General features: G+C 37.5%; 1 protein-coding gene across 31 annotated transcripts in view; it reads right to left on the minus strand.

The window, feature by feature from the left end:
* CTNNA3 (catenin alpha 3) overlaps positions 1-16,933 on the minus strand; it is a 1,517,748-nt gene that overhangs the window by 1,089,164 nt on the left and 411,651 nt on the right. For all 31 annotated transcript variants that reach the window (XM_070563754.1, XM_070563769.1, XM_070563716.1 and 28 more), the window contains one exon: positions 12,074-12,277. In XM_070563754.1, coding sequence (XP_070419855.1) covers positions 12,074-12,277 — 204 coding nt within the window. The remainder of the gene's footprint in view (positions 1-12,073; positions 12,278-16,933) is intronic.

Raw genomic sequence — 16,933 nt, forward strand, 5'->3', positions numbered from 1 at the left:
ATTATTCACATTAATTTCACATGTTCTTTTTAGTATATGTGGCTACTAGAAAATTTTAAATTATATATATGGTTCTCGAATTATTCCAGTTTGCATAATATTTCCATTGGAAAGGGCTGGTTCAGAAAACAAACTAAATCATATTTTCCTTGTGTAGCACCATGACAGTTATGGTGTTTACACCAATAAATGGTTTCCAGGCATTTTAGCCACTTCATGCTAAATCTTATGTGAGATACATAAGCATGTTCAAAATCAATATTTTGGTATTTTCATGAAACCCTGATTGCCTTTCCTGAGAATTAAATATACATTTCATATTTAATATATCTATATATTTAGTACATAATTGCAGCAATTCATTTCACATAAGATTTCAAAGTTGCCCCACCTTTTCTCTACAAAACTAGACTACTTAACCCTTGATTAAGATGGTGTTTTAACATTCTATTGCTGCTGTAATAAAGTACCACGAACTTAGTGGCCTAAACAATAATAATTTATTACCTTATAGTTCTATAGGTCAGAAGTACACACTGGGCTAAAACCAAGGTGTCAGCAGGGCCGTGTTCCTTGCAGGAGGCTCTAGGGGACAATCTGTTTACTTGGCTATTTATGTTCTTGGAAGATTTGGTTTCTTGTAGTTGTAGGACTGAGATCCCTATTTTCTTGTTAGATGTCAGCTGAGGGCCACTCCCAGCTTTAGAGGCCAGCCACATTCCTTGGCTCATGCACTCTTCCTCTATCTTTAAAGCCTGTTGACTTTCTCTTATGTCTGAATCTCTCCTCCTTCTTCCATCCCATCTCTCTCTAATGCAGCCTTTTAAGGACTCATTTGATTAAATTGGACCTACCCATTTAATCCAGGCAAATCTCTCCATCTCCAGGTCCCTGTCCTTAATCACATCTGCAAAGTCCCTTGAACAATGAAAGGTAACTATTCGTAAGTCCCAGGGATTAGAGCATGGAAATTTATGGGGGGGGACATTATTCTGCCTACCACAGATAGGAATCAACTTTTTACTGGGAGATAAAGCTCCTTATAGATAAATCCTTGCCATATGTAAATAAAAGAAAAGTATTTTTCACATGAGCTGCAGTGCCCTCAAACTGAATCACACTCGTAATCCAAATCCACTCGGGGACCAGAAATTTACTTAAGTTCATATGAATGTCAAACTAAAACAGTTAAAAGCTGCTCTGGGACATTAAAGCCAACGACTATTGTAGCAATAAAGTTTTGTCAATCAACCACCTTGGTTGAGTTTCTCAAATACAAAATGTGATAGTTATCTCTAAGGAAAACACTAAGTCATATCTAGTTTCAATTTTTCTTCCAGAAGAAAATAAGTAAATGAATTCATGTCAAGAATTCAATAAGCTCTTTTGTTGTGGCTACAAGACTTAAAAATATAAATTAAAAAGGCTAGCCCAATGGTGCAATGGTTAAGTTCACATGCTCCACTTCAGCAGCCCAGAGTTCTCAAGCTTCAATCCCAGGCGCAGACCTACACACTGTTCATCAAGCCATGCTGTAGCGGCATCCCACATACAAACTAGAGTAAGACTGGCACAGATGTTAGCTCAGCAACAATCTTCCTCAAGCAAAAAGAGGATGATTGGCAATGGATGTTAGCTCAGGGCCAATCTTCTTCACCAAAATAAATAAATAAATAAAAATATATATTAAAATTTCAGATTTAAAAAAGGATCAAAATGTGATGGGGCAATTAGCAATTTGCAGATCACTAACAGTCTTCTCCAGTTGATTGCTAAGTGTAGCCAATAGCCAAGCAAATCCACTACACAAGATGCTTCTCCATCTCTGACCCTGCTAAACCCACTGTAGCACAGAAATAAAGCTACAAGTTGGTCTTTGATCCTAAACTTATATCACAATGGTAAGATAACTTTTTTATTCAGGGTCTAACTACAAATTAATTTAAAAATATTGAATATGTATTAATGGTAAAAGTTCTAGTACCAATTACAATGTAGGGGGGAAGGTGTTCCCCACACCAACAAGCAATTCTCAGGACACTGGCTGGGTATCCTACAATTCGACTCAATTCTGACACTATCTACCCAGAAATAGTATCAGATTCCTATAGGTTAAGGGTTCAGTCCTACAAGACTGCTGCCCCTGACCCCTCACTTCAGATGCCAATCTCAAGTCTAGGTTGTTACCTGTACTTCTGACCAACTGACAGTAAATCAGAGGTTGCCAGGACCCCCTCTTTGGGTTTGATTAATTTGCTAGAGCGTCTCACAGAACTCAGAGAAACATTTTACTTACTAGATTAGTGGTTTATTATAAAAAGCTCAGGAAGAGCCAGATGGAAAGATGCCTAGGGGAAGCTATGTGGGAAGAGGCAAAGAGCTTTCATGCCCCCTTCGGGTGTGCCACTATTCCTGAATCTCCACATGTTCACCAACCTGGAAGCTCTCCAAACCCTGTTCTTTTGGGTTTTTATGGAAGCCGCCTTATATATTCATGATTGATTTATTCATTGACCATTGGTGATTGATTCAACCTCCAGTCCCTCTCCCATCCTCAGGAGGTCAGGGGGGTGGAACTGAAAGTTCTAACCTTCTAATTACATGGTTGGTTCTCCTGGCAACTGGCCCCCATCCTTAGGGCCAAAGTTCACCTCATTAACATAACAAAAGACAACTTTATCACTCTCTTCACTTATGAAATTCCAAAGGTTTTAGAAGCTCTGTGTCATAAACAAACAGAGATGAAGACCAAATATATATTTCTTATTATAAATCGCAATATCACAAATGGAAATTGATCTATAAAGATAAACCAGCTAAGGTAATATTATGAGTGACTTATAATGATGAGCATTAAAGACAGATAGACTTAAATTGAAATTTGGCTTGAATTTTGAAAGCAGAGAACGTATAAGTCTAACAAATATTTGAAAGAACCCTGTTTGTAAATTAATAGTCAGTACTTAGTCTCGTATCCCACCTTTCCTTCTTTCTCCTGCATTTCATCCAGACTAAACTGTTTATATTCCCCACAGCAAATGTACTCTCCTGATCTCTGCTTCTGTGCCTTTGCATAAGCTGTTACCCTTTCTGGAATTCCCACCTCTTCATGCTTCAAAAGCCAGCTTAAGAGCTTTCTCCTCTGTGACGCCTTCCCTGATGGACCTCAGGGGACCGTGACTGTATTTACTGCTGACCACTATCACAGCTCTTATGGTGCTCTATTCCACTTACTTGTTTGTCTTATTCCACCTGACGACTAAAACTACAATTGTTCAGACTGAAATTACCAGTTCTTAGCACAGTGTCTCTAGAAGAATTATGTGACTAGAAATTGCAACAACACTAATAGAATTTTAGCTCAAACTTTATATTTCAGCTATCTTTATGGCCAATACAGAATCTGTCAATGAAATATGTTAAATTCCTCTTAACATCCTTCGTATGTATTATCCTACCTATAATAACATGCAGTCACGTAATTTATAAGTGACCATACATCTTGGTGTGCTTGGAAAAGTCCTGATTTATGCCTTTTGTAGTTAAAGTAAGGTCTGTTAATTATTTTAGAGAATCTCTATCTCTCAAAAGTATCCTGGTTTGGATGACAAATTACATGGTTACCCTAATAATTCCCTGAACATTACCAACAGCAAATTAAAAACTATGGAAGGCCAAATATACTGACCACAGTTGCTAACACAGGATAATATCCCATTGTTCAAGGCCTGCTAAAATAAACCTTTTTATTTTTGCAATTAACTGTTATAGTGGATTCTGTGGTGCTTCGCTCAGATTCCCTTTTCAGCTGGAAATTCCAACTCCTAATGGCTCACAGCTCTGTCTCTCTCCAGGAGTTGCCTTCTGGAGCTGCCTCCTCCAATGTTGCACTCCTCCTAGGGGTGACCTGCAGGTAGCGAATGACAGTTGTAGGGATACAAAGACACTCCCCTGTCTCAGTTCGGGACAACTCTGAAGGGCCACCTCAGTTCCCGGGCTCCCCACAGGATGGCTGAGACTTCTACTGCAAGCACCTCCTCCCTCTTCACTTCCTTACATGTCTATGGCCCAAGAGAACACTCCAATAAACCTTTTTCATGCTACCCTTTATCTCAGAGTCAGCTTCCAGGGACCTGATCTAAGACAACAATCTTTTCCCTCATTCTAATATCAGCTCCTAGCTAGGAACGATGCGAGGTTCAGGATCCTGACTTTTGGTTCAAGTTTGAACTAACACTCAATGCCAAGACTCTTGCTTCCTACTTTGTTCCTGTCATTTCTATCATTTAAGTTGCTTCTCTCTTGATGTAACAGAGAACTTTGAGTAAAGGCCAATGTTAAAAAAAAAAAAAAACATAGCAGCAACTTCCAAGAACTATGTGAGAATCGCCTGAACACTGAAAGGAACCCATTTCTTGAGAAAGGATCACTTGAAACAAATCACAGAGTGAATGACTGACCTGCCCCACAAATATAAGAAATTTTGGCTGTCTCTGCTGGAATGCCAGAAATGAACACAAAAGACTCTCAGCCTTTAGGCTTTCTGGCCCAGGATGCAATCTTCAGGGACTTTCCCCTGTGTTCTGCTCTTTGCATGGAATCTGTCTTGCCACTTTAGGACATCCTCCATTATTGTTTAATTATTTTTACTTTATACACTTTACCTTATTTTCCTCTCTTTGGCTCTGTCTGGTTAATTTCCTTTTTTTTTTTTTTAATAATAATGGCTGCCTACTTCTGTTATTTTAGCTTTTCTTATTAATTCAGTAATCATATAGTTTGCATTTCTGTGGGGTTCTCTCTATTAACTTTTACTTTTAAGAACGTTAGAACACAAAGAAGCGCTCTATGAATGAGAAGAGTCCCTTCACTCAACAGAGGAATCTAGATGCCCCCTTTTCCCCAGTGAGCACTGCACAAGCCCCATTTCAATCCCAAAGTGGACATTCTATGCCAGAGTTAGATAACTCCAAGCTTTGGTTGTCAAGAGACTCAGAGTCATTATTTAACTATCATTCATCCAAGTAACTCAGGAACCTTTAGGAGAGGAATAAGACTAGACCCTAAAACAGCTCAGAATAATAATAGCTGAAACGATGATGCTATCTTACTACCAAAACAATTGATATACTTAAAAACCTGCCCACATCTAGTCCTTAAATTAGGCACCGAAAAGAAAGCAAGGGAGACAAAACCCATTTTCGCCCATTTAACCAGAATCCCACCATTTATTATTTCTCTCAACTCCCTGATTGTTGAATTCTGGGTCCTATTTACCAGCATCAATATCTGTTCCCTGTCTTCTTGATTTTGACAATTCCTTTATATCTTCTTGCATTTTGATCTCATGTTCTAGTTTGAGTTTGGTTCATCTCTCTGATTTTGGCATATCTACTATTGTACAAACCTACGTAGGATACTATTTACTTCTCCTCAGTTAGCTGAGCTTGTAAAATCCAGGTATCTATCAACTAAAAAACATGGTCTCCAACATAATCAACCACTCAGAAACCAGCCACCATTGTGGTGTAATGATCAAATTTAAGAATATAAAAATGTAAAGCATCTAATACAGTGTACCCAATCCAATAATGGCCCAATTCTAGCATGTAGTCATTGCAAAAAGAAAAAAGAGATTTGGAAGCTGGCCTTACATGTTTAAAATTTTAATTCTAACCTGTCTTTAGTATTCAAAGAGTCATTGTATATGGATTGTCATATGCTTTACCGTATCATCACGAGAAATAAGGAGAAATTAACTAAAACTGAAATCATTTCCAAAACGGATTTTCAGGAGAGAGGTGGAGGCCTTATATGTAAGAAAAATCCCGTAACATCTCTTTATCAGTTTCACTGAATCTTTATAATTCCCCAAGACAGAGAATGCATTAAACTCAAACATACAAATGAAATAGATCTCTGAATGACAAAAGCCAGTCCGTTTGAACATTTACTTACTCAACAAATATATAATGTGAATCAACAATGCACTTTCACATAAGACACCAAGAGAAGAAAATGTTGGGCAAGTGAGAGGTCTAGAAATACAAATTGGTCCTCGCATGTGGCCCAGGCCTGACTCATTTATTCCAGCAGCGCCGTCTCTCCTACAACTCTCTAATATCCTCCCATAGTAAAGTACCAATCTGAGTGTTATTTTCACCAACAATTCTACATGACCTAGAGATCCTGCCCAGCAACACATCCAAACTTAACATCAATCTGATTTCAACCCACCCCCAGAAAAAGACCCCTGTCCATTGATTCTTAGAACTAAGGCATGATGACTACCTGCCTTCAACTCTATTTTCACCAAGTACAGAAAGACCACCATTTAAAAATAACTAATTTCCCTCTAAGACACTTCCTTCTTCAGTGGGCATCCTTGTTCTGCCCCATTCATATGAAGAATTCCTTAATTATATTGTACATCAGAGAATACGGACTAGACCTAACAATCCTGGAAGTGTAATAAAATCAGAAGAAATATCTTAGGAAAATATACTCCTAGGTTTAAAAAGTTAAACTTTCTCTGATTCTGAATGTTCCCTGGAGTATATTTTTTAATGAGTAAAAATCCTGTTTTGGAATATGGCTGGGTGTGGATCCAAATGCAGAGACTGTGATGAGAAAATTTTGTTTCTGAATATTTACATTGATTTTTAGAAAAGACCTATTCTTTTCAAAATAAGACCTTTTATAATAGGCAGGCCATCATATAAATTTAGTAGATGCTTGAAACTCATTTCATTTAACGTCAGAGAAGATATTTCTCCATTACATGGCATATACAATATGTAATAATTTCATTCATTCTTTCATTCAAACATACAATTCAGCTTTTTCTAAATGCCAGGCATTGTGCCTGGGGCTTGGGATAAAACAGTAAATAAAAGAGACATGTCATCTGCCTGCATAGAGCTTAAAGTGTTAAGTGATACTAACTATGATAGATTCAAAATGTAGGGATTGATGAAGATTCCACAGAAGAGACTAGGGAAGACTGGTATTAGCGTATGTTGTGGGCCTCCCAGGGATGTGCATATCCGAATTCCCAGAACCTCTGAGTGTGGTACCTCACATGGTAAAAGGAACTTTGCAGATGTAATCAAGGTTAAGGGCCTTACATGGGATGATTATCCTGGATAATCTGGATGGGCCCTGTCTAATGACATGAGTCCTAAAAAGTGGAGATTCTTTCCTGGCTGTGATCAGAGAAAGAGGTGTGAGGAGCGAAGCAGGGTCAGAGAAATGTGACCTTACCAGCTTTGAAGATGGAGGAAGAGGGCACGAGTCAAGGAATGCGGGTGGCGTCTAGAAGCTGGAAAAGGAAAGAAATGGATTCTCCCCTACAGATTCTAGAAAAGAATGTAGCCCTGCTGATACTTTCATTTTAAATCCGGCGAGATTGTATCAGACTTTTGACCCACAGAGCTGTAAAATAATTGGGTTAAGCCACTAAATTTGTGGTAATTTGTTACAGTAGCAATAGAAAACTAAGTTAAAATATATAAATATAAAAATTTTAAAGGAAAATATTCAGGCATACAGATATAATCATTAACAGTGTTAAGTGGTTGGCTGTTTTATCTGTTATGGACGCTGCTGGTCTCATTTTCTACTAATTTCTTACTAATGTGACAAGACATCGAACTTTCTGCAGATAGAGCTTCAGTGAAAACATGATGGAGATTTTCTGATCTGTTTAAGGAAGCAAAGTTATTTAGACTCAAACTAGTCATATGGGCTGAGCCTGAGAAAAACAGAAACTTTATTCATTTCCCGCTGCTGAACTGCCGTGGGATCAAGAGACTTGCAAAATTTGAAGTCTTGAAGTCACATGCAATAAGAGATCCACAGATTTTGATGAGTATTAACCATGCTTTAAGTTTTCATGGTTATCTTTATTATGTCTGAATTATCATCAAGCATTCACTCTATCAACAAAGTTCAATTACAAAAGCTCCTAACTAGTCTGAACAGAAAACCAGGCCCACCAAAGGAAACACAACATTCCTTTAAATAGGAAGTTGAGGATTTAAGTATGAGAACTATCTGAAAATCTTTCAGCAAACTCAGAAAGGTTCGTGTTCAGCTAGTTCAAGGAAAGTACATTCCCTTTCATAAAAGCTGATGAAAGAGCTATAGAGAAGCATCATTTGTGGTATAAACCTAGAGTAAAAATAAACCTGGAAATACGTTCTTGATAATACACTCCACAGTTTTCCAGATTGGTTCCTGCTGTTTAATTCCAGTATTCATTGGCTTGGTCAGATACTAGTAGTAGGCCTAAAATTCTGCACTTTTTTATGTAAAGGAACCAATAGACTATTTTGGAGTGCTTTTTCATAATGCTGTAAGTTCATATTTTTGATTATTAATAGGTTGTACTTATCAACAAAATGTTAATATAGTGTGCCCACAAATGGGTTTCTGATCATTGGGACCACCACCGTGTAAATTTAGCTCCTCCTTCTTCGAACTCTACCCCAACACCCGGGCAGATCACCAGACGTTACCCACATTCACAACAAGTCTTTCATTCCCAGAAAAAAAAATGTCTTCTCAACAAGCATTTAACATTATGCCCCAGGAGAAAGGATTACATAAATATAGTCAGATCACCCAAAGAACAAGTTTCCTCACCTTTGTGCTCTTCCTTTCCTGTGTTTCTGATCTTACCATTAACCCTCCCCATCTTTTCTCCACAATTATCATATAAATAACATCATCAAGTACAAATTAATTGTCTCAGGCACATTGTCATTTTAATTAAAAAACTGAGAAGAAACAAGCACTAAATTCAATTTGCCTGTGTCCAAATAATGATTACTGAGCACCTGCTGCCTGGAAGACTCTGTGCTAAGGGCCAGGGACAGTCCCCACTCTCCTAGAGCCCTTGTGTAGTGGAGACGGCAGACGAGTAAACACAGGCCTTCCACCAGGGCTGAGAGCTCTGAAGGCGGAAGCGACACGAGGGAGAGGGGCTTTGGGGAGCATTTACACCCCTTTGCTGGAAGAGGAGAAGAGAAAACATGGAGGAAGGAGGAAGGAAAAAGAAAACAGCCTCCAGCAAGCATGGAGTAGGGCGATCTAATCAAGGAAATAACTGAGAAGTATTTGAATTTCCTACGATTAAGTCTACCATCAAAAAAATAAAAATTAAGATAATTATCTGGACAAGCTAAAAAAAGCTACTTACCTTTGATCTCAATTATTTGGATATTATAAATGGAAAAGTTTCTTTCCATTCACTCTTCTAATACAGAACTTACCTTGTTTTAAAACAAAAATATCTCACAGAAGGATATTAACAACATAAATAAGTTTTGTGTCCTTGACAAATGAGCCTTGAAACTGAACATCAGATTAAATCCTCATTAAGAAAAAGTGCAGTAAGACATAGAAAAATATATACCTATTTTCATTCCCTTACTTAATATATTTGATACCTGGAATAGATACTTTTAAAAACCTCCCTTCTTTTGTGACAAAATTACTTTTTGTTAATAATCAGTAATAATCATTATTTTCCTGATTTGGTCCCTAACTTTAAAGCAATTGGCAATTTTCATAAGGAGAACAAATTTCAAAGCTATTATTCAAATTCAATGAAATATTTCAAGCATGAACTTTGCATGTATGAAATTTGCATTTACCTAACAAAAATATCGCCCCTTGTGATTCAGTTTCATTGCTATAACTTTTAGATTCAAATAAAAATTCCAAGTGATCATAAAAAAATAGCAGAATTGAAGCAACTCTATTTCTAAATTTTGTCATTGCAATCACTGTGTCATCATTGTTTATTTTAAATCTGCTGTTTAAATGCATGAAGAATATAATGTTTATTAAAGGGTAATCACAAAAATATGCTAATTTTAATCATACATACATATTATTAAAACTCAACAATAACTGCAGCAATTGTTTAGAAGTTAAAGAAACAAAAGAAGTTTGTGAAAAACGTTTTATCATTGATGCTTAGAATTGCTGGTGCATGGTGATAGTAAAAAGCAGACCAACTTTTAATTCCACCCAGGGCAGAATGCTCCCATCAATTCATCCCTGGTATGAATGTTATTTAATCGAAATAGTTTTTAACCCAAAGTTGAAGAAAATCATAAAATCACCACTATTTTTATGTGATATACATGTACCACGTACAGGACCAGCCTCAGGGGCCTGAGACTGCACACAGGGCCCCAAGCTTGGAAAGGAGCTCCATGGTTGGCTTTTCATGCTCTACTAGCACAGTCTTGAAATTCTTAACAATTTTATCTTTAATTTGTGTATATAAGTGAAGTCTGATGGGGCAATGAGGCATATTCCCTTGATTCACATGCAGTCCTGCCTCCCAGTGCCTTCTCGGGACAGGTCCTCAGCCACCTGCTCCCCTGCTCAGTGATGGCTGCCACCCTCCACTCCTGGTGGGAGCCTTGGCGCAAGGCAGGGTGGGTCAGGGTCCTAGGGCAGGGCCATGGACACCTGTGAGGGTCTGCATGCTCCACAATACACCTATGCACTAGAGAACCTAACGTTAAATAGCAAATAAAAATAATCTTTCTTGGGTCAATCGAGACGGGATTGGAAAACCCTTCTTTTGTTTCCTGCATTTGAACAAGAAGTCTTGGATTTTCATTTTGCACTGGGTTCCACAATTACGTAGCCATCCCTGACTATGCATGTGGGTGAGTGTGTGCATGTGCATCTGTTTGTGTTTGTATCCAAAAGAATAAAACAACTTTTTAGATACAGTGAATTTACCTAAAATTTTATAATTTATAGATAAACTTGTATGTACCTTTATTATATTTTTATCTATAAAAATAAGGATAATAATTTTAATAGTTCACAGATCAGGGGAGGTGAAATTCCAATACATCATCTTCTGAGTTTCCTGTAACTCATCAACTCCTTTAAAAAATTTTTAAGAATATATTGTAAGCTAAAAATAGAGCTATTCTAGCTTCAGAAGGAGGACATGACATTACCAATATGTCCTTCTTATTAACAAAATCTGCCTTACAACTTTGATTTCTTGGCAAGCAAGAGATTTTTGGTCAGGAGCCAAAGTCACCAAATATTAAGAGTATGGAGATACATCAAATGTGTTGAAGGGTCCTTAAAACTCACTAATTTTAGCACATTTCAATTATTTACATAAATTACTTATACTGAACAATCCTAAATCTTCAATTTCACATTCAAAAAGTCATGAGCTTTGTAACTAATAATTTCCAAAACATACCTTCATAACTCTTGAATTATTCCACTTATAATAAGGCAGATAAACAAAACACTCCTATTATAAATCTTTCATTTTGTTTAGCTCTATTATTTAAGGAAGCCTCATGATCAGTATATAGCTGACAATGTCTTCAAGACTTTCTTCCTCATCTTTAAAATGGCACTAAGGTTTGAATGTAAGAATAGTCAAGGATATTCCACAGATAGATGTAGATATATATGAAATGAATATATCATATATAAATACATAAAAAATGAAATAAAAAAACTTTGAAATAGTTTCACACTTGTCTAAATTTAGACAGCATTTCTAATATTTCTGAGAGATAGCTAAAACTGCAAAACATCTATGACATTAGGTTATGTTTGAAAAACTTTAAGAACTATCCAAACTACATGAGCTCTTTACACTTTCAAAAACAGCCCTTGATCACTGCAGCATTGAACTTATCTAAAACTATCTAAATTCTAACTCTGTTATTCACCGACTTAATCTTGAACAACTAGCCCTTTTCTTAATCTTCTTTTTATCCTTTAAATGGATGTGCAACTCCAGTTTCCTTTCTCCAGTCATGACTAACTTCTTCAACTAATATTTAGATACTGCCTCAAACAAAACAATCGTACGTAAATAACCCTCTAATTGGACTCCATCTCCAGAGCTCCTGTGTCAATCAGTACCCTGCGAGTAACCCAAGCAGAACCTACTCAGAAAGCCAATCCACGTAAAATCACGTCCTTATTTGTAAGTCATCACATTTGTACATGGAAAGAACATCAGTGCACAACCAGTGTACGGGGTGGGGAGAAACCAGTCACCTACATTGTTCATGTATTCTGAAAGCAGGTCCTGGAGAGCCTGGCGAATGGCATTGCATTCTGCGATAATGCGCTCCCGATGAAAATCCCTCGTGCATGAAGAGTCGGCCAGTAGAGCGGCCCCACTGATAATGGCCTCAAGACGTTTCTCTAGTGATGGTCTTATTTCCTCCTCAGTCACTGTGAGCGGATCCAAGACAATTAAATTCTAAAGGAAGAACACATTTGGATAGTTAGAACTCCATGGCATTCTGTTTTTAAGAAAAATAAATAATATTTTGTTTTCACATTTAGAATTCAGATGTGATAATAAAGAGAATTCATTTTTCCTGCCTTATCCACTTCCCACATAATTCTATATAGCAATTATTATTCAGATGAGTGACAAAAATTATGTAATTATGAGCATCAGTTCTAGTGTCAGACAGACCTGTATTTAAATCTTGCCTTTCTCACTCACCGATGGCATGAGCTCACTAAGGTGTCTTATGCACTCTGAGCTTCACTTTCCTGATCTGTAAAATTGAAATAGCAATGTTGCTTGTCTCATACAACTGTTCTAAGAATGATATGAATGCTTAGTGTAGTGCCTGGCCCATATTAACTGTTATTTACAACAGTCACTTTTATACATAATTTCACTGTTTATGTAATATTTTCACATGGACCATCTCATCCTGACAACACTATGAAGAGTTGGGCAGTAAAGATATTGTTAACTACACATTTCAACTGGTGATGAGTGAGGCTGAGACTGTCTTGCCCAAGGTCATTGAGCAAATAAATGGTGAAGTTCAGACAAGTGTCCAGGTCTTATAATACCTAATTCAAGATTATTTTCATTATGCCTCACTGTAAATCATACACTGTAATTAACCTTTACACTAATACATCAAAGAGAACTCTGAATTTTAATTATTCTTTTAAAAAGTAAAACTCCATCTTCCAGTTGATTTATTATAACTTGCAGTTATTTCCCACTATTGGAACCTGAGATGGTATTTTTACAATTTCCATTAGATATAAGTCTTCATGCAACAGAAATCAAGATAACTACTGCCTCTGAAGAAAAGATGGAGAGTACGTGGCTCTAAGAGTATTTTATTAAAATACATCAGGAGAGGAAGTCCTTTCCAAGGTTTAGGCATAATGTGATAACTGGAGAAAGAGTTAGTATCAAATAAAAGCTCTCTGAAGAACCCCTAACATAAAACGAAATCATATAGTGATCTTCAAAATGTGTGTGTTTGTGTGAGTCTACACACACACAAACACAGACAATGAAGATCACTGATGTTCGAGTATGTAATCTTATGTACAAGATTATATATACATACACACACACATATATACAGAGATAGAGAGGTCATGTGCTGCATAATAGTGTTTTGATCAATGACAGACAGAATATGCAACAGCGGTCCCATAACATTAGTACCATATAGCCTAGGTGTGTAGTAGGCTATATCATCTGGGTTTGTGTAAGTACATTCTATGATGTTTGCACAATGACAAAATCGCCTAACGACACATTTCTCAGAACTTATACCTGTGGTTAAGAGACATATGACTGTGTATATATACATGTATATATATATATAATATGTGTGTGTATATATATATACGTGTGTGTGTATATACATATATAATCTTACATTATCATTGCACTACATTAAATAAATAAATATTTTGGGGTCAAAAGTAGCCAGGATAAAATTTTAAAAGCTACAATTCTAGGACTAAGCTAGGAAGAGAAAATTATTACAGAAAGAGAAATAATTTTTAAACAATTAGAAAAAAAATTGTACTATGTAATGTTCACATATTATATAATGCAATGTAAAATATAAACTAGAAATATGTCCTATGTAAAATTGGCTAAATGTCTTAAAATTATTCACAATATTTTTTCCTTTCATGACACTATCTCCTTCCTATTTTTCCACTGCTCTAGTCGGAGTCTTTCCATTTTTCTCTTTTAGGTGGACAAAAAATTTTGAAAAAAGAAATTAATTTTACAAATGCCAAATTTAACATTTTCTTTATCTAATGTATAATCTTTTTTGTGAGACAATAATCCCAACCACGGGCTTGGCCATCAGTCAAGAATTCATTTACATCTAAATCTACCTCCCTATTTCATTTGCCATTTCTACCACGTTTTCCTTTGGCTCACTAATTTAGTACAAACATTCCACTCCAATGTTTCATAACAATAATTAAACCAATTAAAACCTTTCAGAAAATGTCCCTCCAATGTGATATCATCATTAAGAAGAGACACTGAGGGCAACAGAATTACTCTTTGATTGCTCAAATGCAATTAAAAGATGTGATAGGAGCAGTTAACATGCCTCCAGCATTGTGATGATAGGAAAAGTTGATTAAATTTCAAATCTCTTCACCTATAAGTATTGCAAGAAGAAACTAGTAATTTTAGGCATTCTGGCTGTAGTATCATGTCAGAAAGCAGTCTCTATTGTAGAATTAAGATCACTCTAACTCCTGCTCTACAGAGCCATTCTTCAAAGTACCCAAGACTTTGGATTTTCACCTCCTTGACCATTAAAACTTCAGATTCTTCAAGTTCATCTGAACTCAAACCATTGTTTGCTCTGATAACTGATACACACATGCGGGCCTCTTGCTTCTGCCTAAAACTACTTTCCTCTTGTTCACACCCTGTAAGAGTTTTCTCTAACCTTGTCATCAAATCAATAAAAAAGTGAGGTTTTTTTTTTTAATAGCTTGAATGTTTTATGAAATATCACTGGATATTTGAAACCTACTGAAATAAAGAATTCTCTCTTCTGGACATCAATAAGATGATGAAATAGGAGGTCCCATACCTCATACCCTCAGAGAAACACTGATTTTAACAATGACCAATGGAGGAAAATACCTTTATGGGAAGCCTGGGAGCACAGCTGAGAGGTTCCAACACCCCCAGTGGAGCATTGCAAGGATAAGAACAGTTTCACTTTACTCATGACACTCCTCTCCGAAGGCAGCACAGCTCAGGGCCAAGAGAGACCACCTTCACTTGCGATTTCTCCCACAGGGAAAGTGAGAACAAAATGAGCTCTTAGCTTCCCCAGCCTTGTAGGATACTGCACAAGAGGCCCATTTCCATCTCTCCACACTCAGAACATTAAAAGTATTGGAAAAGCTGAATAAATTGGAGACTGCTAAGAGCAGAGAAAAGGGGTGGGAGCTCACTTTTATCAGTGCACAGATCTCAACAACCAGTGACAGTGCCTACTTACTGGATTGCAGACTAACAAGAGCCTCACCCACGAACCCAGTAGGACCACCACCTGCAGATCCCACAACTAGCTGACATGTACCACCAGCACTCCATGCACCCTCCCCTCCTGTAGGGCCTGGGCTTTGCTTGCTCAGTGAAAACCTCCAGGCCCATTGCAACCATGTGTCCTTCTGGCTCCTTTCTGGGCAGGCAGCCCAGCGACAGGGATTTGTAATGATCTGGGCCTTGTCAGCCTGGATCCTTCCTTATCCCAGGAGAGGAACATTGCATCTTACAGGGGCGCAGAGCCCCTCAATGTGAGCTACTGTTCCTGGGAATGCTGGTCATACCAAGGACAGTCCTTTGGCAAGCATGCAGCCTTTGTTCCTCTGCCTACTTAAGCAAGCTTCTCTTAGGGGGTGGCGACAGGCACGTGCATACTTCTGTCCAGCTGGCCACCACTGGACACTCTCCCTGTAAGTAAGTCCCAATAAACCTAAATGTCTCGTTCGCAGTCTCCAGGTCATTTCTTCAGTCTCTTGGTATGATACTCTGCCATCCTAGCCCAGCTGGGCTTGTGGCAGAACACCTCCTATAGCCAATCCCCATGTACCCCTGCAGATGGTGCATGCAAGCTCCCACAGAGAGCACACAAATATCAGTATCCAGTTGGATCTGCTGGATTGGGAGAAGGTGCACAACCTTGAATACTTCAGTGCATTTCCCTAGGGAAAATAAATAGGCAGCTTTCAGCACCCAGTCCGGCTTTGCAAGATCAAGAGAAGGCATACAACCTAAACTTCTCCTCAAAGGGCAACAGGAGGAATGGAGAAACTACGTCCACAGAAAGAGTCTGAAAGACCCCCAGTATCTCTAGCCAGGCTGACTGGTGAAGACCTTTCTCTCCTGAAGCCAATCAGTAAAGAATGGAGGAAGTGACAGCTTCTTCAAATGTGAAGACAGCAATGCAAGGTTTCCAGGAACATGGAGAATCAAGGAAATAAGATATCACCAAAGGAACAAAATAAATTTCCCATAACTGATCCCAACGAAATGGAGATTTACTAGGGGCCTGAAAAAGAATTCAAAATAATCATCTTAAAGTGGCTCACTGAGATAAGAGAGAATATAGATAGACAACTCAATGAAATCAAGAAAACAATACATTAACAAAATAAGAAGTTTAACAAAAAGATAGAAACCATAAAAAAGAACGAAACAGAAACCCTAGAGCTGAAGAATGACTGAACTGCAAATCCACTAATGAGGTTCCACAACAGACTAGAGCATGAAAAAGAAAAGATCAATGAACTCAAGGACAGATCATTTGAAATTATCTAGTCAGAGGAACAAAAAGGAAAAACAATTCAAAAGAGTAAAGAGAGCCTACAGGACTTATGGCACACCATCCAAAAAAATAATGTATACATTACAGGAGTCCCAGAAGGAGCAGAGAAAGAGAAATGGGCAAATATCTTATTTAAAGACACAATGACAGAAAACTTCACAAATTGGGGAGGGAAATCAACACCTAGATCCATGAAGCACAAAGAACCTCAAATAGACTGAAGATAAAGAGATCTTCACCAAGACACATTGTAATCAAACAGTCAAAAG

Source organism: Equus przewalskii, chromosome 1 (genome assembly GCF_037783145.1).
Source record: "Equus przewalskii isolate Varuska chromosome 1, EquPr2, whole genome shotgun sequence".
NCBI lineage: Eukaryota > Metazoa > Chordata > Mammalia > Perissodactyla > Equidae > Equus > Equus przewalskii.